The sequence below is a fragment of the Camelus dromedarius genome, chromosome 16 (genome assembly GCF_036321535.1).
Source record: "Camelus dromedarius isolate mCamDro1 chromosome 16, mCamDro1.pat, whole genome shotgun sequence".
NCBI classification, from domain to species: Eukaryota; Metazoa; Chordata; class Mammalia; order Artiodactyla; family Camelidae; genus Camelus; species Camelus dromedarius.
The window spans coordinates 18,234,709-18,255,862 of record NC_087451.1 but is presented as its reverse complement, the minus strand read 5'-3'; the positions used below and the strand labels follow the sequence as shown (position 1 = coordinate 18,255,862).

The window sequence follows — 21,154 nt, the reverse complement described above, 5'->3', positions numbered from 1 at the left end:
GCAGCTCTCCTCCCTGAGCCCCAGCTTACAGCTGTCCTCTCTCCCCCTCTTCTTTGCCAACCCTCCACATCATACCCACAGCACTGAGCCTGGGCTGCACCCTCTCTCTCATGCACTCTCACAGCAGCTTCCTGTCAGACCCACACCCCAACTCCGTTTACTTGTTTCTCTACCTCCCCCTCAGTTGTAAACTTCTTCCCAGTAAGGCACTTAGAATTTGATGAATGGATATATAAATAAAGAGATGCACTGATGGATGACAGACAAGAGAGCAGGACAGGTAGGGATCTGTGGCTTCTTTATGAATTAATGACTTAAAAGTCCAGACAATTTTCACATTCCCCCCAATTCACATCTCTTTACTCCGCTTATTTGATGCTGCCTAATTATCATAGGTTGAGATCCCTGGGAAACACGGAGATGGAATGTGTGCAGGAAGTCTGCTGGGGAAGGTTCTTGGGAACACCTGTGAAGGATAAGGGGCCATGAGATGGGCAGAGGGTGAAGTGAAATGGTGATGCAGCTGCAATGGAAGACTTTATCAACCTGGGAGAAGTATGGGAGGACCTTTCAGGGATGTCGCCCATCAAGGAACGCCCATCAAGGCCAGGTCTTTGAACCCATCACCTTTCCTCCAACCCCCAACCCCAAGGAGATGTGGGCTGCTCCTGGGAGGGGACAGAAACTTGGGAGAGGCATCTCCCTTTAGTCTAGGGCAATTCCTGGGGAGGGACAGCAGGTGGCACTCCTGTATGCTGTGAACAGGAATGTGGCAGTGGTGGGGGGAGGGGCCACACCTGGGCATCCACTACAGCAATTCAGACTTCTTTCTCTTCTGACTGTTTTCATATGATTAGGCACATAAGAATTGTTTATGAAATATTTTTTCCTTCTCTACTTAACTTATTCCCTGACTGGTTTTTTAGATTCTGAAGTATTCTGGAAGTGCTGGTGGAAGATCTCTTGGTTGGGAGAGTGGTTCCCCCTAGCCTGGTAGCACACTCCCAAGCCTGCTCCTCTTCCTTTGGCTCCATTGTCATTATCTTCTGTTGATCTTGTGTACCCTGAAGGGCCAGAGTTTTAGCTGCTGTTCGTATACAGCATCCTATCCTGGATTGGCTCTATTGAAGGCCCGTATCAGCAGGAGTCTTTCTGGGGCAACCTGTAACATAAATAGAAATTATCCTTTTTTTTTCTTTAAATGCACACTCAGCTTATACCAAGAGCGAAATCCTGTACTCTACCCTTTAAATCTTTCTTCTCCACCCATTCCCAGATTCCTATTCCAGTAAGAGTCACTGCCTTCGAGAAACTTGCAAGCCGGCGGACAGATATGTAAAGGATTTTCTACATTAGATAATACAACTAGATAAATGCTATAGCAGGAAAAATCAGTAGGAAAAAAAGTGTCCCGGGAAGCCATGGGAAGAAACAAATTTGAAGCAAAACTCAAGTTTCCAGAGCTCAGAGCTGAGCAACTTTTACAAGGTGACTTGCCTGTTTTCAGTTATTGACTTGGAGGTATTGAAAGGGCAGCCTCCTCCCTTCACTCTTTCTCAAATTTCTGTAGTGGCCACAACAAAAGAAAAATTTAAATTTCCTCTAAGGGAATCTTAATTCAAACGCCCAGAATCTGTAGCAGGGTCCTGTTACGGGGCTGCTATGGTCAAGACTTGATCTCGGATGAGCCGTCCGGCGTCAGGAAAATCTAAAGGGAAGGAGATGGGATGCACCCAGAAGCCATTTAAGGCACACAAACAGGGACCGCTGGCCGAGGTAAAAGGAGGCGCGAAAGAGGAGCGGAGAAGCCTGTCTCTCAGGGTGATGCCCCGGCGGCGCCAGCCCCCAGCTGAACTCCTGTGCCCGGCCCTGGGCAGGTGCCCACCGACCGCGGGGGGAGAGGGCTGTCCTCCAGGCGGTTACAATTCCGCACCCTCACTTCTCCTCCTGGGGTCTCGGGAGAAGAGAAGAGGGGCACCGGGCCAGTCCCCGCCCTCCACGACACGTAACGGAACCCGTGCCAGCGGGAACCGTGGGGATCCAGACCCCTCTCCGCGCAAACGCGCCCACCTCTGGTCTCGGCTCCTCGCCGGGCTGCCTGCGGGCTGTGCTCACTGCAGAAACCGCCGCTGCCTTCCGGGACCGGCCACAGCAGCGCGGGCCAGGGAGTGACACCTGGGGGGGGGCCGCTAAGGCTCAGCTCGCAGGACCCGGAGCTTCCACCTGGCCACTTTCGCGCAGCGCGTGCTCCCAGCCCGCCGGCCAGGGCAGCTGTGCGCCTGCGCCACTGCGAGCGCCTCCCCGCTGCCTCCCCGCGGTCCGGGAGGCCTCCGCGCACCGGCTGCCCGCCACACGGCGCAGCCGGTGTAGCCCACGCCGGGGCCCGGAGGGCACGAGCCTGGCGCCTTGCCGGGACCGGGCCGGCGGGAGAGAAGCGCGCCGCGGTGCACGGCGACTCCGCGGGCCCGCCGCGCCCCGAGGCCTCTGGGAATGGCGGCCCTCGAACAGGTGGATCCGGAGTGAGCCGATATTTGACCGCACGGTTGGCGCGCCTCGTTTCTCGTTTCCCTTGTACCTTCGGGGGCTGTCCACGCGGACAGGAACGGGAGGGAAACTCTATCCAGGGCGTGGCCTCTTCAAGCATTTCCTCTTCTACGTTCTCTTCCCCAGTTATGTACTCCCAGACCTGATTGGAGGGGTCACAGCCGAAGAAGTTACCCTCCAAGAGAAAATATTCTCAACCGCTGACCTACCCATGGCCATCAGTAAATAAAAAATTCCTAGGGAGGAGGGAAAAAAAAATCTAAGGCTTCAGTTTGTAGGGTGGGGGAAATAGGGCTTGTTGATGTCCTTGAAATTATTGCTGTTTTCCAAAAATAATTGAGAAACATACAGCTGATTATGAGTTCTAGGGAAGGGAAGGTAACCATTATAAGAATGGAAAAGTACAGTAGAGCGTCCATATTAACAAGGGAAAAAATAGAACGCACTAGAACTTGAGCAAACCAGGAAAAATAAGAAACAAAAGAACCCGATTGGATCAAAAGAGGAAATCAAAAGGCAAATTACAAACTGTCCAGAAGGCAATAAAAAGAACCCTTCATGGTAAAATCTATAGAACATAGCAACAGCCATACTGAACATGTAGAGCTTTAGTCACCTTCCTTGTTAATGAAAACAGAAAAGAATTAAAAATTCACCTTAAGGAACTTTAAAAGCATAGTAAAATAACCCAATGAAGCAAGGAAGAGTGAATCTGATAAGATAAAATAAAAACTGTAATTAATGACATGGAAAAATTAAAAATAGTAGAAAGGATAAATTCAAATGCTGATTCCTTTGAGAGATCAATACACTAGAGAAACTTTAGAGCCTGGTTGAGAAAAAGAAAATTAACAATGGGAATTAGAAATAAAACATAACAAGAAAGAAAAAGAAAGGAAAGAAAAGAAGAAAGGAAGAAAGAAAGAAGGAAAGGAGAGGAGAGGAGAGAAGAGGAGAGGAAGAAAACAACCACAGAATCAAAGAGATGAAAAGAATTAAGAGACCGTTACATCCAGCTTTAGGCTAGTATATTGGAAAACCTGGATGAAATGAAGGATCTTCTGGTAAAATGTGAATTACCAAAATCGTGTACATCAGCTAAATGTGTATGAAACAACCCTGACTGGGGTGGAAGAGCCCAAGAAGGTGCTACAGAGGGATTACATTTAGATGTAACGTGAAGCACCACCTCCTGGCAGACAGCATTTCAAATGGGAGTCGTTAAAATATTTAAATAGAAACCAGCCACCAAGTTTAATTTGAAATAAATGGATACTGTGCCCAAGCAAAATATAGTTTAACCTGAGTTTTTTTCTGCAGTGTCTAGTTTATGGGTCTATCTAGAACAGAAAGAAAAGCGGGAAAGAAAGTTACATATACTCTGCTCCTGTGGTGATTATAGGTTTCAACAACAAAACTAGAAAATCATGAACCTGGACATTAATTCAAGCATTTATTGAACAAAAATATATATGTAAATTTGGGTCTGCCTGGATTGGAGGTGAGAGGATACAAAAACATAGTTCCCTGCTTTCAAAAAGTTAAATGTGTAGGTAGCTGGGAGTGTGAAGTGTCGAACCAGGTTAGAGCTCTGATTGAAGTCTTTTCAGGGATGCGGTGGGTGGGCTTCCCACTTCAAGGCATCCCACTACTGTTCAGGATGCCCCTCTGGGGAAGTCATAGCCTCCAGTGCTGTTCAAACTTTTATTAATGAGGAAAATAAGTTATAAATTAAGGATCAGAGGAGATACAATTTGTTCCAGGTTCCAAAGCCAGTACGTCATACTGGGATTCAAACCCATGTCTGTGCTCCCTCCACTACACCACACTGCCTCTCCTGAAACAGCTCATCAAACCAAAGGTTTCTAGCAGCCTCTGGTTCCCCTGGGGATGCACTGCCACTGCCCACACCGCACTGAAATGCCTGCTTTAAATGGCCCCAGGTGACTGCTGTTCTGAATATCCATGGGCAGGGTTTCTCAACCATGGCACTACTGATACTGGGGGCCAGAAAATTCTTTGTTGTGAGGGAGCTGTGTCTTGTCAGATATTTAGCCACATCCCTAGTCCTACAGATGCCAATATTTTCCTCCCAGTTGGGACAACCAAAATGTCTCCGGACATTGCCAAATGTCCTCTGGGGAGCAAAATCACCCCAGTTGAGAACCACTGATCCCCTCTGTGCATCTCAAAAGCTACTCCCACCAAGGAAAGATACCAGGTTGAAATTTTCCTTGCCTGAACATTGTCCCATTCAGTAACTTTCTTATCTGATGATGCCTGTAAATTCATATACAGTCTGTTCAGGGTACGAGAAATATTGGACAATTGAGTTTGATTGTACAGATAGGCAGGGCTGAATGACCAGTGTCAGTTATCAGAGTAAATGATGACTGCTCTCTTTCAGAGTTCCACTTAGACTCTCCAATTCTCAAATAATTACAAAGCCCTGGTTCAAGATAAAACCACTCTAATCACCTGACCCTTCATAGTCACTGCTTTCTTCTAATGCCCACCAACTCACGTCTCCTAAGTGCTCTGCCTGGCACTTGGTCTAGTCCTGTCCCTCACACCCCCGTGCTATCCCTTGCTCCTTCATTTCCTGACACTGCTAGCGGTCACCACTCTTTCTCTGGGGAACACCTCGCTTGGCTCTTGCGTCCTGGCCTTCAGCTCTCCTCTTGTCATTTCTGTTATTTTTGGTTTCTTCTCCATTAGTGGCTCACTCTAATTAGTATTATCACATATGCATAAGCATATTTTTATAAGGAAGATAAAAGGGGAATATATATATTATATACATATATATAATACATATTTAAGGGGAAGAATTCATCCCAGAGAAAGATTTAATCACCCTAAAGTACTTAAAGCAGATTTATACTTGTCACTGGACTAGGTACCTAGTCAAGACTGAAATGGCTCCTTCCATGAAGAATTTGGTTTGGGGGTTGTTGGCAAAGTGATGTCTAATGATTTTAACAGTGTTGGACAGCCCCTAAAGCATTCCCAAGTAACTCTATCTTGGGGACCATACACCATGAGACAGAAAAAAGGCTACTATGTCCAAGAGCTTTTCCACCTGATGACACTTACGTGTTTTCCATCCAGTAGGCTCTTCTAATGTCTTCCGACCTTCAAATGGTTTTCAGCAATAAAAACCCTTCATAGTGCAATAAGATGTGGTCTCCATCAGGCTTTCCTACATTCATTAGGTTTCTGTTGCCTCTTAGAGTAAGTCCTGTTTGAAGACTGTCTGATGTTCCCCGGGCTCTTTTTCAGTATGAAGTTTCCGATGTTTAAGAAAAGCCGTGCGTCCACTGAAGGCTTTCCCACAGTTGCTACATTCAAAGGGTTTCTCTCCGGTGTGAATTCTCTGGTGACTGACAAGGTGTGAGTTCTGACTGAAGGCCTTCCCACATTCAGGACATTTGTAGGGCTTCTCTCCAGTGTGAACACGGTGGTGCTTAGTAAGATCTGAGCTGTCCCTGAAAGATTTCCCACATTTACTGCATACATAAGGCTTTTCTCCGCTATGAATTCTGTGATGTCTCATAAGGTCTGAGCTCTGACTGAAAGTTTTCCCACATTCTTTACATCCGTAGGGTTTCTCTTCTGTATGGGTTACCTGATGTCGGGTGAGGTCTGAGCTGCCTTGGAAAGTTCTACCACACTGGCTGCACTTATAAGCTTTCTCTTCTTGCCGAATTCTCTGCTCTTCTCTAAGCAACTCATCCTTGCTGAATGTTTTCTCACATTCCTCAAGTTTCTCTCCAGCACGAAGTCTCTGATGTTTGAGAAAAGTCGTGTGCCAGATGAAGGATTTTCCGCATTCCCTACACGTGTAGGGCTTCTCACCACTGTGAGTTCTGTGATGCCGGATAAGGAGCGCACGCTGCCGGAAGGCCTTCCCACATTCATCGCACTGATAGGGTTTCTCTCCAGTGTGAATTTTCTGGTGGGTGACGAGGTGCGACCTCTGGCTAAAAGCTTTCCCACATTCACTGCATTCGTAGGGTTTCTCCCCAGTGTGAGTTACCCAATGCCTAATTAGATCAGAACTTCCCCGGAAAGTTTTCCCACACTCAGTACATTCATAAGGTTTTTCTTCCCTATGAATTCTCTGTTGTTGGATAAGGTCCATGTCAGATGTGCAGGCTTTTTCACATTCAAGTTCCTTTCCAGTATGTAGTCTCTGATGTTTAAGAAGGGCCGTGTGCCCTCTGAAGGATTTCCCACATTCACGACATGCATAGGGTTTCTCCCCGCGGTGGAGTCTCTGGTGCTCAGTGAGGCGTGAACGCTGCCTGAAGGCCTTCTCACAGTCACTACACTTGAAGGGTTTCTCTCCAGTATGAATTCTCTGGTGTGTGACAAGGTGTGAACTTTGACTGAAGGTCTGTCCACATTCATAACACTCATAGGGTTTCTCTCCAGTGTGAATTCTATGATGGATAATAAGATCTGAGCTTTGATTGAAGGTCTTCCCACATTCATTACATACATACGGCCTCCCCCCGCTATGAATTCGCTGGTGCAGGACAAGGTTTGAGCTTCCCTTGAAGGCCTTCCCACACTCTTTACATTCATAGGGATTCTCGCCATTATGAATTCTCTTATGTCGAACCAGGTTAGAGCTCTGGTTGAAGTCTTTTCCACATTCATGACATATATAAGGTTTCTTTCCTGTGTGAATTCTCTGGTGTATAATAAGATTTGAACTTTGATTAAAGTCTTTTCCACATTCACTGCATACATATGGTTTCTTTCCTGTATGAATTCTCTGATGTATAATCAGGTTTGAGCTCCGATTGAAAGTTTTTCCACATTCCTTACATTCATAGGCTTTCTTCATATTGTCTATTTTCTGATGTTCAGTTACTTCTGACTTCTGTTTGAAGCTCTGGCCACAGACTTCATATCTGTGGGATCTTTCTCCTGCAGAAAGTATTTTTTCTCTTTCCTTGCATCCATGGCCTCTCTCTCCTGCCATGGCTTTCTTGGGGATCAGATTCACTTCCCTGAAACCTCTCCCTTCAGAAGGGAGATGTCCCACTGCATCCTCTAAGGGACTTACCCAATACCTCACTACCCTGTCCTCAGGATCACCGGTTTTGACTAACCCACATTCCTGGGAGAGCTGTCTTTGGAGTCTCTCTGATACAGCCCTTGCTGAATCTTTTTCTTCAGAAATTTCCATCTTTGACTTCCAATCTTTCATCTTATTCCTGGTCTCAGAATCTGAAATGATAAGTAGACCACTGTATAATTCCTAAAATACAAATCTCGCCTCTTCCCTACACTGGGAAGCCCAAGAGGGAGGAACAAAGAACTTAGAAGAGGACTCTTTCCACCTGGGCTGAGATTCAGACTTTTTCAGAGAGACTGCGGCCACAGGAACACACACCCTCTTGGTGGGGAGGAAACTTGCCAGAGTGCACGATGAAACTGTTGTGTGGGAATGGCCTGCAGGGTGGTGGAAAATACACTGGAGGAGGCGGGCAGTCTAGAGCTAGTCTACAGGAAGTGGCCTGTTTGATGGGGTAGGACCTTGCTGGGTCCTGTGGCCAGCCAGAATGGATTCACAGGAAGCAACCCACTAGGGTAAGTGCCACCAGGCCTCCCACAAGTAGATCTGCTGGCATCCACACCAATAAATAGAATAAAATAATAAAACAGCACACCAGCACCAGAAGGAGAGGTTCCTTCCTTTTCCTGTGGCCTTGCACTGCCCTCCAGCAATCTCCATTGAAGAAATCTAAGCCTGTACCAGCTAGCAAAGGAGAAGTGGTCCAGATCCAGTAACATAAGCAAAGCAAAGAAGGGTAGATCTGGAGTTGAGATGTGATAAATTAATAACTGGCCCACCAACCATTCCTCCCGATATACTATGACAGTTAAACAAATCTGAAACTATACCTCAGAATAAAAATGTTTGGCTGCCATTTTAATAGAAGTCAGTTCTCCCTCTCAGACCTGGCATTTTCCTCTCTGGTATTCTGGCGAAACTGCCTCCTCTGTGTGGCAATTTTATATCCTCCCACGACTGGAAGACAGATGAGCTTACTGCTTTGAGTGTCCACATCGTCAAATCCCTGACCTTGCCCAGTTATAAGAACACATTTCTGAGCTCCCTGAGAGCCATTTCACTTTGGCCCTGGGGATCTAAACTCTAGTCAGTAATCTTTTTGCAATGAGTAAGAGTCAACACAGCATGGAGACTAAGAGAAAATATATAAACAGTGTTCCTAAAGAAGAGAAAAGAACAAACAGAAGGGAAAAGCCATTCAAACATACAGAAGGAAATGTGGCTGAAACACAGACTTGAGTCTTTTGCAGGGATACAGTGTAGTTCACAGAAAGTTGACAGAGAACAGTCCACACCAAGACGTATCCTGGTGAAGTAACTAAATTTCAGGAATAAATGAACAAATGGGCAGAGGAGCAAGTAACATGCAAGAGAGGATTTCAGAATCAACAGAACAGGGAAACTGCATGTGGGGAAAGAAAGGAGTCAGGAATGACTTTCAGTTTTCTGACTTAGGCCATGGGTGGGATACGATGCTGTTTGAAGGGGGGGGTGGCAGAGAAGGAAGAGTAGGTTTCAAAGGTGGGAAAAGTAGGTTTAAAGATCTGAAGACGAGTTGAGTTTTGGTCATCTATTGGTTTCTAACAGGCCTGAAAGACAGCGAGCAAGCTCAGGGAAAGTCAAGGAGGTGTCTGCTTCCAACTCCAGAGGTTAGCCTAGATGTCCTTCAACAAAGAGCAGAAGCATCTTGCCTCCAAGAGTCAAAGCCACTGGGAATCCTTAATCCTCTAATTCCACTGAGCTCTTTAAAACCTTTTCTTGCTTTTTGTTTTTCAACCAAAACTCAGAGAACTCGGGGTGTATGGAGTCTAAGTTAGAGGGCAGAGTCCTTACCTGGTGAGACCAGCTCTGTCTCCTCCTCCAGCATCTCTTCCTTGCAGAAATTCCACTGAGTATAGACCTGGTGCTTAGCATCCTCTTGTGGTTCATTCACAGCCACATCCTGCAGCATCTTGAATCCCTGAAACAGAAGTTCCTGCTCTATAGCTACCAAACAGAGACCTGGTAGCAGATACGCTGTACCTTCTCTCTCTCTTTTTAATTGAAGTACAGTTAATTTACAGTGTTGTGTCAGTTTCTGGTATACAGCAAAATGGTTCAGTTATAATACACACACACACATGCTTTTTCAGATTCTTTTTCATTACAGGTTATTCCAAGATATTGAATATAGTTGCCTGTGCTAAACAGTGGGGCCTTGTGATCTGTTTTATATATAGTAATGTGTATTTGTTAATCCCTAGTCCCTAATTTACCCCTCTCCTGCTCTTCCCCTTCTCTTTTCTTTTTAAATCTCTATTACTTCCTGCATTACCCTTGGACTCAGTGGGTAATCTGGCCTCTCACTTTAAAAATGTGTGAGACCATGTGGTAAAAATCACCTCACACTACCCTGTCCTCTTTACTGTATTCAGACCACCTAGCACGGTGCCTGGCCCATCATAGGGGCTCAGTTAAGGAGAAAATAAATACTAGAGAATGGAAGGAAAGCAATAAAGTAGAGATGAAGAGTTACTGAAGAGACAGTGTGTGGCACGTACAAAGGTCAGGAGATGAGAGATGCTATGATGTGCTCAGGGATGCACCACATGACTGAAGCCCAGGGTACCAGCCAGTAAACGATGAAGCCGGGGACGTACCAGTCAAGTCACGGAGGGCCTTGTACACCAGGCTAGGAAGCTTGGACTTTCTCCTGAAGGCAGTGGGGAACCCCTGAAGGGTTAAATGTCATAATTAGATTTACCTTTTTGAAAGACCACTCTGATAGCTGTATGGAGAGCAGACTGGAGGGTGCCAGACTGAAAGCTGGGATATCGCTTAGGAGACTACAGCAGTATGGAGACCGCGAGGGCCTACATGAGCTCATGGCACTGGGGACAGAGAGGAGTGGACTGAGTCAGGGGATCGGTGCTGTCCTAACTGGAAGGGGTGAGGGAAAAGGGCAGGCATGGAGGATGGCACTCAAGTTCCTACCTCGGACAGCTGCCTGACTTGGGCAGTCAGAGTGAAAGTGTGGAGGTGGGGGGAGGAGGTGAATCCACCTCAGACATGCTGTAACTGACATACCTGTGGGGCATCCAGGAGGGACTGTCCGGGAAGCTGATGGGTCAACGGGTCAGGAACCCAGGAGGAAAATCTAGAATGGACACCCAGATTTTGGAATCATCAGTACATCAGCAGTATCTAAAGCAGAAACGTGACACTGGTTATTACAGCTTGGAGGCAGCTTAAGAGTCCTGAACACAACACGACTTTGGAAGCAAGTGGGACCAAGTTAGAATCTTGGCTTCATAATCTCCCTCAACCATCATTTCCCCACATGTAAAATAGAGATAATACCACTTATTCCAGTGTTATTGTACACATCAACCTCCCCCCATCCCCATGTATAGAAAGTCCAGTGTAAGCCTCTCGAGAGTGTAAGCTCCGTGGGGCTGGGGGGTCTTTGTTCTATGCAGGGTTGGAACAGTTGGAACAGCACTGGACCACAGTGCGTGCTCAACTGAAAACTGCTGAACGAATGAATAATAGGTCAACTTTCTTGCCTCTTTCCCTTGACTGAATAATCTCTGAAATTCTTTTCTCCCTTGGCTTCCATTAATGCATGATATTCCACACCCACTCTACTTTTCTACTGTCTTTACCTTTTCAGCTTTTCCTTCCACTAAACGTTGGTGTTACTACGGCTCAGCCCCTAGTCCTCTCCCTTTACGCTCAGTATCTCAATGACCATATCGCCGCTGCTTCAGTGATCACCTTGGTCCAGAATGAATCATAAACCTAGGACTCCTATTCCTCACCTACAGTGTAGTCTACATTCACAATGCGTCTCCAGCCCAGTGTCCTCCTGACAGTTAAGATGAATCAAATGCATAAAAATGAACTCATCATTTTGCTTCTAAACGTATTTCCCCTTCTTACTATCTATTTCTGCCCAAATGACCAATTTCATTGAACAAATTTTTAACGTAAGCCTGCAGTGTCCAGGCACTGTTCTAGGCCCTGGGATACTCTGGTGAAGAAGACATAGTCCTTGCCTTCATGGGGCTTGTATTGTAGGGGTTTCTAAGCCAGAAATGCAGCAGTTTACCAACATGCGATCACACACCTGTAACATTAGCCTTACTCAGGAGTTTGGTAAAATGCAAATTCTCAAGCACCACCCTGCCCTAGTGAGACAGAGTCGGGGGGGGGGGGGAACGGGGGGGGGGCCCGGCAGTCGGCTTCCCCGGCTCTCCAGGTGAGTCTCAGCTTTGCTCCAATTTGAGAAGCACCGCTCTAGTCATCTTGGACTCCTCCCCCTCTATCCCCTGTATCCATACCTACCACCTAGCCCTGAAAGCTTCCAACTCCACGTTCGCCCTGAACCTTCTCACCCCATGCTTGGATTCTCGTAAAATCTCTAAACATGTTTTCCGGCTCCAGTCAACCCTGCTAACACTGTCAGATGAAATAGTTTTCTAACGCGCTGCCTTCACTGACACCAATGATAAAAAATCTACCATGACCTTTGCATCACCTTTTAAAGGAAATAGCTTATTTATGACGTACAGAGCTGTACTATACCCAGGGCCGCCATGACAAAGAACCACAAGCTGGGTGACTTAAAACAACAGCTTATTCTCTCACAGTTCTGGAGGTTAGACGTCTGAAATGAAGGTGTTGGCTGGGTGGCTTCCTTCTGCAGGCTCCTGGGGACACCTGTTCAAGCCTCGCTCCTAGCTTCTGGTGACAGCTGGCAATCCTTGTGTTCCTTGGCTGGTAGATGCCTTACTGTAGTCTCTGCCTCCATCTTCACATGGCATTCTCCCTGTCTCTGTCTCTTCACCGGGCCATCTTCTTAGGACACCAGTCACACTGAATTAGGGGCCCATTCTACTCCAGTATGACCCCATCCCACCAAGTTGCACCTCCAATGACCCTATTCCCAAATAAGTTCACATTCTGAAGTACTGGGGACTAAGACCTCCACATCTCCTTTTCTGGGGGACACAGATCAACGCATAACTGCCCTACTCTGTGATTCACCTAAGAGCAAACCTGTGCTCTCATATCCCCCCTAATGTTCCCGTGTACCAGGCTTCTTCCATTTCGCCCCTTTGCCCATGACTCCTGTACTTGTGATGTCCTTCCTACTGTCCTTCATCTGCATCAAGGTCACCTGCAGCAAGAGGCCAGGCAGTTAATCAGGATGAGTGAAGCAACTAGGTGACAAAGGACAACGGACACTTGGCTTTGGTGTCAGGAAGACAATTAGTAGGCACTGGGGATCTGAACATTTTATACTGAGTCTAGAGGGAGCAGCTGCTCAGTTCCTGCTAATTGCACCACGCAGGCACACGGGCCCTGTTTGGCCACATCTTCTGATTTTCCAAGAGATGCTGAAAATCCTGATTTTTGAGTGAGTGGATGTGAAATAAATTTCCTGATTTTAAAATGCTGACCAGTAATTCAAGTAAAAACAAATAGTACGAGTCAAGGAGATGTGTCTACAGTCTAATCTGGCCCAGGAGTTGTATTTTTTCAAACTCTGATCTACACAAATACTTCCCACTGTTGCCGGCTCACTTTAGTACCTTCTAACCATTTCAATCCTTTCATTTTTATTTATTTATTTATTTTTTTCTTGAAGGGTGGGAGTTAGACAGACAGATAGAATGATACATATAGATAGATAAATCTATCTAATGGAGGTCCTGGGGGTTGAACCCAGGACCTCATGCATGCTAAGCATGCGCTCTACCAATGAGCTATTTCCCCCATCCCCATTTCAATCCTTTTAATTCATATTCATGTTCATGCATTAGGTGATGCTACAGAGATGGAGTCCCTGCCTAGGGGCCTGGAAGACACACACACACACACACACACACGAAACAAGGTTATAAGTGCTTGAATGAGACGCTAAATAAGATAAAAAGATGAAAAGTTTAAAGAGAGAGGTAGAGAGGTGGCAATCTTGGAAGGCTTCCCAAAGAAAATGACTTTTGAAGCTACACTTAATTTGTAGACCTTTTACAAAGAAGAGACCAACCTAAATCGCTCCCTCCTCTGAACTCCAACAGTACGAATATTTTAGGTCAGGTATTAGAACTTGTCTAAACCACACAGTTCATTCCGGTGGTTCAGACAGTCTCTTAAATTGGGCTCTCAGTTACTCCTGGAGCGTAGAAACCAGATCTTGTACTTTAAGTTACAGCTACAAACGCGCCGCGTTGGGCAAGAAACAGGGTCAATTCAAGCCTGAGGATTGATTCTGGGCTTGGGGGAGATGCAGTTTGCGACAGCCACAGGAGGGAGCTGGAAGAGACTGGAGAAGGGGGGCGCGGCAGGAGCAGGGCACGCCGAGACCCAGAAGAGGGCCAAGGGCATAGAAGGCCGGGCCGCGCGCACCACGCCGCTACGTCCCCGAAGCCCGAGCTTCTCCCCACTGGGAGAAATGAGGGGTCTGGCGCCCACCTTCCAACATCTGCTCTCCACCCCGCTTCCCGGGGGCCCCTCGGGCCCCCAGCTCTGCGAACGCAGCGGGGTCTCACCTCCAGGCCACCCCCAGCCTCCCGCTCGGCCGCGGCCCCCCTCCATCGCCGCCAGCGCACCGCCAGGCTTCTCGCGCCGGCGCGGCGCCACCACCTAAGGCCCCGCGCCAGCGGCGGCCGGCCACTTCTGGCCTGCTCCTCCAGGAGGCCGTGCCCCGCCCCGCCGCCGGGCCCGGCTGTGCCCGCCAATGAGCGGGCGGGCTCCCAGGCCGCCTCCCACCGGTCCGGGGTCTCCCTTGCGCAGACTCGGCCGACTCAGCGTTGTCCTCTCGGTCTCGCGCGAGCCGACTCTTGAGGGTCCCGCGCTGCGCAGGTTGGTGCACCTGCTGGTGCCGCGCAACGTGAGCGAGGCCACTACCGAGACGCAGAGTCCTCCCATCAAATAACCACATTTTTTGTTCTAATTTTTAATCTTTTTCTTTTTTGCCCTGCATGCCTTTGTGGTCTCATTCATTGATACCTTCTATTTGCAATGTCCTGTCAAAAGCTCGGCAATCCAGAGATGAACAAGGATAGCGAAGTGTTTAAAAGGGCAACAGAAAGTTAGGCACTCGAGAAAGTCAGAATCGCTGACCCACCAGTTATGGGCTGTGTGATTTTGGGCAAGTTACTTAACCTCTCTGAGTCCCATATAATGGATTATCCTACTTTTCCTCACTGATTTTAATTGCTGTCTTTAAGTTTACCTTGTGTTTTGTTATGTATTTTGGTTACTTTCTGTCCGCTTATCTATTTATCTTTTCTTTGATAATAAACTTAGAATTATTGTGAACTTTTAAATATGTTTTAAAGTCTGGTAGGGCTAGTCCTCTCTCCATTTATTCTTATTTTTTCAGAAAAATTGCAATGTTTTCTTGTATTTCTTAGATTGCTTTAAACACAACAAAATAAAGGGACTTTTTTATTTTTTGTTTTTTTGGTTGTTGTTTGTTTTGTTTTACTTTGTTTTAAGAACCAAGATCTGCTTAAGTCAGAAGACTGAAAATGGAGGGTCGAGGGAAGGACAGTAAAAACTACATTTTTGTTGAGAAATATAAAGTGTTGAGAGTGGTCTATTTTGGGTTTTTGGTCTTTTTTTTTTTAAGGAAAAAAAACCTTTCTGATCTTATGGGAGTTTAACATGGTGCCCTTGTCAGGAGTGTGGATTCATTATGTAATTCATTTGCTCTACAAATACGTATGGTGTGCCCACTCTGCCAGACACTGGTGATGCCATGAATGTTGAGCAAAATCCAAGGCCCCCTCTCATGGAATTTGTCATGAGGAGGAGCTATTTAAATAATTCCATGAATAAATATAAAATGATAACAGTGATGGGTGCTATTCTGGAGAGTACATGGTGCCCTAAGAGTTTATAAAAGAAGATTAGACACAGGAAGGTCTATGAAGGCTTTCTGGAATCAGGCTCTCCCTGAAGAGTTAGGCAGATGAAAGACAAGGAAGTAATAGAAATCCTCCTCTGCTTCAATATAACTTGGCTTACATAACAGCAAAGTCCAGGGGGTAGACTGGCTTCCAAAAAGGCCAGAATTCAAGGATTTTTAAAATCGTTGTCAGGACTCTTTTCTCTCTCTCTCCATCTTTTGATTTTGCTTCTCTCTCTGTTAATGTCACAGATTTTTTTTTTTCCCCCACATGGAGATATGTTTCAGTGCCCAGGATTACAGAAGGGTATCTATAGCAGTGGCAGAAAAAGGACTCTGATTGGTTCTGCTCGGATCACATGTCCAATCCTGGACCAATCACTGTACCCAGTGGATGAGGTACTTTGACCCACCCACTTGAATTACAGACTGGGATAGGGAAAGGGAACCATGTTACTGCTAGAGCCATTATGTGATGGAAAGAAAAGGCAGTTTTTTTGGTTTCTTTTTGTTTTTACCAGAAAAATGAGACAGCTCTTAGGGCAGGCAAAGGAGCAGATGTCTACTAGGCAGTAAACATTTATTGAGCAGTTATTATGCATTGCTATTTTTTTCTGCATGCATTTAAAAAAAATCTCTCACCATGTAAATCAGAGACCAAGTGAAAACAAGAAAAGAGGAGAGAAATGAAAATATCTTTAAATGAAGAAAATAATCTATTAACTTGTTTTAACCATTGGTTTTGCTCTTTGGCCTGAGAAATGCTAACAGATTTACCTAAAATATCTTAAGAAAATCCTCCAATGTGGATGTAAACTACAGGGGTAACAAAGAGTTCTACATTAGTTATCTAATTTATAGAAAGGCCTTTAAGTAAATAGTTCAATTTTCTGTTTGAATTAAGGAATGCCTACAAACAAAATATAGGCAAAATATTCAGTGTTCTTTTTAATAGCAAAGGCCATTTTGCCCATAATATGTGGACTTCTTAATACACCGCTAGGTGGCAGTAGTTTGTAGCCCGTGGTCATTAACAGATGAAAACTCCTTAAATACAATTTTATTTTTAGACAATAGAAAGAAAGAAAGAAGCTTACTAGTTATACAAGAATCACATGGTGTTTTGGCCATTTCTACCCTGTGAACTAAAAGTCTACATCTGTGAAAAGATGTCCACAAAATACAGTTAAATTTTAAAGCAAATTGCAGAACAATATTCATACATTCTCCCTCAATCCCTCTCTCACTTCCTTCCCTCCTTACACAAATAGTTACTGAGCACCCACTCTGTGGGTCACTGGAAATAAGGAGATGAGCAAAGTAGCAAAAGTGCAGCCCCCATGGGTCTCATAACCCCTTATAGACGGACGGATATGTAAGTTCCACTTATAACAGACCGATACTAGAAAGAACATTTTTGTACTTGAGTTTCTCTTGGGCAGTGGTTCTCAAAGTGTGGTCTGGGCCATGAGATTGAAACTATCTTTATAAATAACACTAAGATCTTATTTTCCCCTATTCATGCTTACTCTCTCCTGAATGTATAATGGAGTTTTCCAGAGGCTCCATATGTTGATTTGCAACAAAGTGACTGCAGAAGCAGATATGAGAATCCAGATATTTTCTATTAAGCCAGACATTAAAGAGAGTCACAAAAATGTAACACCATGTTACTCTTCTCACTTTTTTTTTTTTTTGGCTTGGGAAATGTAATTATTTTAATTAAAATTATTTACATTAATATGAACTAATTAATAAATATCCTAAATCTTTCCTACTTTTACTTTCCAAAGGTAAATATCAACAGATTATCTTCTGCATAAACAAAATCTCTTTGGTGTCCTTGGTCACTTTTAAGAATATGTTGGAGACTGGTACCAGAAAGTTTGAAAGCTACTGTTCTAGTATGTGTATTCTGAAGTAGGGTTGCTGGGTCACATAGGGTGTCTGCATTTTCAATTTTACTAGATGTTGCCAAATTGCTCCCCAAAGTGGCTAAAGCTGACCTTTAAAAAAAAAATCTGTATGTAGTTGTGAGTTTTGTTTTCAGGCAAATTTGAAACTAAGGAATTATAGAATTTTATTAAACTAAGCTAGTGATACAACAGAAATTTGATCTATGAAGTATTGAATATCTTTTCTAAACAATAGTGAGAAATTCAAGGTAATTTTATTTTTAGTGTACTCAGAGGAAGAAGTTTTTTTCTTGGCCACCCAAAATAGAGTTGTAGAGTGTCAACATTAAATGTATCGGAAAATTTATTTTTGTTTGGTGCCTCGTGGGAGGTAGAAGTGTACAAGTTATGCAAATAAACTTTTTTTTTTTTAACCATCAGGGGAATTTCATTTTTCTTAAGATTACCTTCTGCAATTTTGGTTAAAACCTAAACCATGTTCCACTGACACCCAATTTGTAAAAAAAAGGCTGAGGCATCTAATTTTTTTTAAAATAATTCAAAAGCTGTTAGTTTATAGGTCTCTTTATAAGTGAGAGTTTATTTCAAGAAACTCAGATTTTTCTTATAACTGTAGAGAATTTAAATTATGCAAGTGTAGCTGATCTAATACTTTACCTGCATTATATTTTAGCAATGAGATGTGGGTAAATACAAAAACTGACGTCTATGGTTGAAGGACCAAGAGGCAAGAGTATTAATTAGCTGTTTCTTACAATGGTTTTTCACATAGTGTATTGCACACTCTGCTCTAGTAAAATGCAAAGGGACCACAATCAGCTGCTACCTGCCTACTTATGGTTGAGGGCTTTCAGCAACCAAATGTTAACCTGGGTGGGATTTTATTCTGCTGCTCAGCCAGGCCCAGGTATGCAGAGAAGGTGAACTAGGTTAGAAACTGAAGCACACCACAAGTCAGGAGTCATGTCTGAGCAGTAACAATACTGTTGATGCAATGCACATCGTGAGAACAAATGGGAATTGGTTTTTGTCTGTTGCTAGGAGATTATCCAGCTATTAGCAGGGCTAACTGAGGGAACTGTGTCTTCAGTAGGGGGGAAGATCTGCTGTCTCCCAGCAGGTAATGGTCTCTAAAGTTGTTGATCCAGGTGTGAGTATGTTTGAAGGTGTAATTCTTTTTTTTGTTAGACACCAAATTAGGTTTATTTCAGGGGTATAAGTATGACATAAATGTATTAACATTTAACACATTTATAATCAAGGGAACTTTTTCATTGAATCATCACAGTAAATGTCAGAAAAAAACCTGATAAAATCTAACAAAATATTTTTTCATTAAGGTCAAATCGACATAACATGAAATTCAATCATTTTAAAGTGGACAATTCAGTAGCTTCCAATATATTCACAATGTCATGCAACCATAACCACATATAGTTCTAGACCATTTCCATCACCCCAAAAAAGAAACCCTAAACCTGTTTAGCAGTCATGTCCCAATTCGCCCTCCTCTCAGACCCAGACAACCATTAATTTACTTTGCAAATTAATCTCTCTGTGAATTTGCCTATACTAGACATGAAGGTGTAATTCTATATGGCAGGTCCTTTCGTGGGGAAGATAAGCTAAATCTGCTGGTTCTAGCCTTTTGGATTACTGACTTTATATGAATCACTTCAAGCAGTAAATAGCTAAGAAATCATCTAATTCAGCTATTTTTTTTTTTTTGATAGAAGAAAATAAGATCTAGAGAGGGTCATGTATTCATGCAATCACTAGAAAGGTATCTTTTTAACACTCACTCTGTTGAGGGTAGGCACTGACCTGATCATGAATAAGTAGGGTGAAAATATACTTTATCATCCAAACCAGGACACTTTTGAGAGTGAAAGGGGGTACTATTAATAATTATACCGAGATATTAAACAAAAGCCGAAACTCTCCTGGGAAAACTTGAACGTAGAGTCACCCTATGACATAATCCTAGCCCTCAAGGAACCCAGTGTCTAACGGGAAAGAGCTGTGTAACCCCGAGATGGGGCTAATTATGCACTGTGATAAGTATTCAGAGGTGTGCTGAGGTGGGGCTGCTGCTGACCCAGCGAGGAAAGCCCTCTCAGAGAAAGTGCCACTCCAGCTGGGTGCTGAGGGGTGAGTCGTGGTTTATCAGGTGGAGGAGGAAGGAAGGTGTTCCCAGCAGAAGGAAGAGAATGTACAAAACCTTAGCACCATTTTGATGCTTGGTGGTGGGTGGGTGCTGCAAGCGGTTTCCTGTGGCCAGGATGCATGAGGGGAGGACAGGAGATGCTGAAACAAGGCCCGTGGGGACCAGGTTATCAGGGCCTTGCCTGCTGTGCTGAGGAGTGTGGATTTTATCTTTGTAGGCACAGGGGCGCCACTGAAGGATTTTAAACAGGGCCGTGATCTAATCAGGTTTGTATCTTAGAAAGTTCACTCTGACAGTACATGGGAGATCTATTGGAGAAGGAAAGAACGATCAGGAGGCTTTTGCATTAAGACAGATGAAAGATGACAAGACTGAAAATAGGCAGTGATGGTGGGGATAAGCTTTAAGGGGCAGAGTTGAAGGCTTTTAAAGAATATTGGCTCAAAGAACTAAAAAACCCAGAGGTTATGCCTGTTTCAAGCATGGCTGTTTCCAGAAGCTCAGACAATGCCAGTAGGATCTGGACTGTCTTCTTAGCTCAGCTCCGCATCCTCTGTGACAGGTTCTACCTTGAGAATTTATATCCCCTCAACTTCAGATCCAGTAGGAGAGGACTCCTGCCTTGATTCTCAGAGCATCAACCAATCAGTCACTGGGGCCAAGGGAATGGAAATCTCCGATTGGCCAGGCTGGGTCACATGCTCCAGCCTGAGTTGAGGATGAGGCCGTACAGAATTTGGACCAACTGACAGGAGAAAGAAGCAGATCCAACAGGAAAATCTGGGGCTTTTGCTGGAAAGAGTGGAGTACATACTGGAGTCGGGGGGTGAAGGACACCTATGAGGGAGGCAGAGCCGGGCTGACCCCCAGGACACTGCTCTGACCCCTGCCCCTTGGCCACAGAGCACAGTTGGGAAAAGGTCATCCTGAGTCAGGAGGGAGTCATCCTCAGTTTCCACAGAGGTGTGTCCCTTTCTCTCCCCATGAGGAGGAGACGGGAGGAACTAATGTGACTGAATTGAATCTGGCATATGCTGTGAATACAGGTGGAGTTATTTTATCTCAAAAGGGCCACATGGCTCCAACCCCCCTCTCTGACCCAGTACCCCTCCATTTCTTCTTCCCAGGAAGTGGGTGAGCGGGTGAGGTGGAGCCGGCCCTGCAGACCCAGATCTGTCGGCCTGCAGGGTGAGAGCAAGGAGGCTCCGTTTTGATCTCAGGCCTAAAGTGCAGGGCCTGTGGCCATCCTGGCTTTGGGTGCCTCACCCCCTGATTTGTGGAATGGCCAACCAACAGTTCTCAAATCAGTTAAGGTGGTGGAGCAGGAGTTGCTTCAAAATGATGGTCTTCCATATTTGTAGGGTTTTTAACATTGTCATCTTCATGCTCCAAATAGCTCAGGCGGGGAAGTGTTTTATTTCTAAATTTATCCATGAGTATTAAGCTAGTGGGTGACTTGGGGTTTCCTGAGGGGCTAGAATACACAAAAAGCTCCTGTGAAATCTTGATATATTTAATTCTATCATCCAAACTGGAAA

The 21,154-nt window shown here is 44.9% G+C and overlaps 1 protein-coding gene across 3 annotated transcripts; it reads right to left on the bottom strand.

Annotated features, from left to right (window-relative positions):
• Nucleotides 1-279: 279 nt before the first annotated feature.
• On the bottom strand, nucleotides 280-14,281 carry ZNF594 (zinc finger protein 594). Of its 3 annotated transcripts, none has more exons than XR_004141799.2 (4): nucleotides 10,700-11,729; nucleotides 9,467-9,593; nucleotides 5,641-7,785; nucleotides 280-1,162 (listed from the first exon to the last, which is right to left on the bottom strand). XR_004141799.2 is itself a non-coding variant. In XM_031467849.2 (4 exons), the coding sequence occupies exons 3-4, from the start codon at nucleotides 9,582-9,584 to the stop codon at nucleotides 5,774-5,776; spliced, it is 2,130 nt and encodes a 709-aa protein (XP_031323709.1). In that variant the 5' UTR covers nucleotides 9,585-9,593; nucleotides 10,700-10,769; nucleotides 14,170-14,281; the 3' UTR covers nucleotides 3,783-5,773. The 3 variants fall into 3 exon arrangements, 2 of the variants coding, with proteins under 2 accessions (XP_031323709.1, XP_031323711.1); XM_031467849.2 differs by lacking the exon at nucleotides 280-1,162 and adding an exon at nucleotides 14,170-14,281 and having other exon boundaries at nucleotides 3,783-7,785; nucleotides 10,700-10,769; XM_031467851.2 differs by lacking the exon at nucleotides 280-1,162 and adding an exon at nucleotides 12,263-12,613 and having other exon boundaries at nucleotides 3,783-7,785; nucleotides 10,700-10,769.
• Nucleotides 14,282-21,154: the final 6,873 nt, after the last annotated feature.

What these genes read in the sequence shown, in the direction of transcription:
- ZNF594 (XM_031467849.2), bottom strand. Translation starts at nt 9,584, where the DNA reads ATGCTGCAGGATGTGGCTGTGAATGAACCACAAGAGGATGCTAAGCAC. An exon ending in GACAGAGCTGGTCTCACCAG is followed by an intron (nt 7,786 to 9,466) that starts GTAAGGACTCTG and finishes TTATCATTTCAG; the next exon opens with ATTCTGAGACCAGGAATAAG.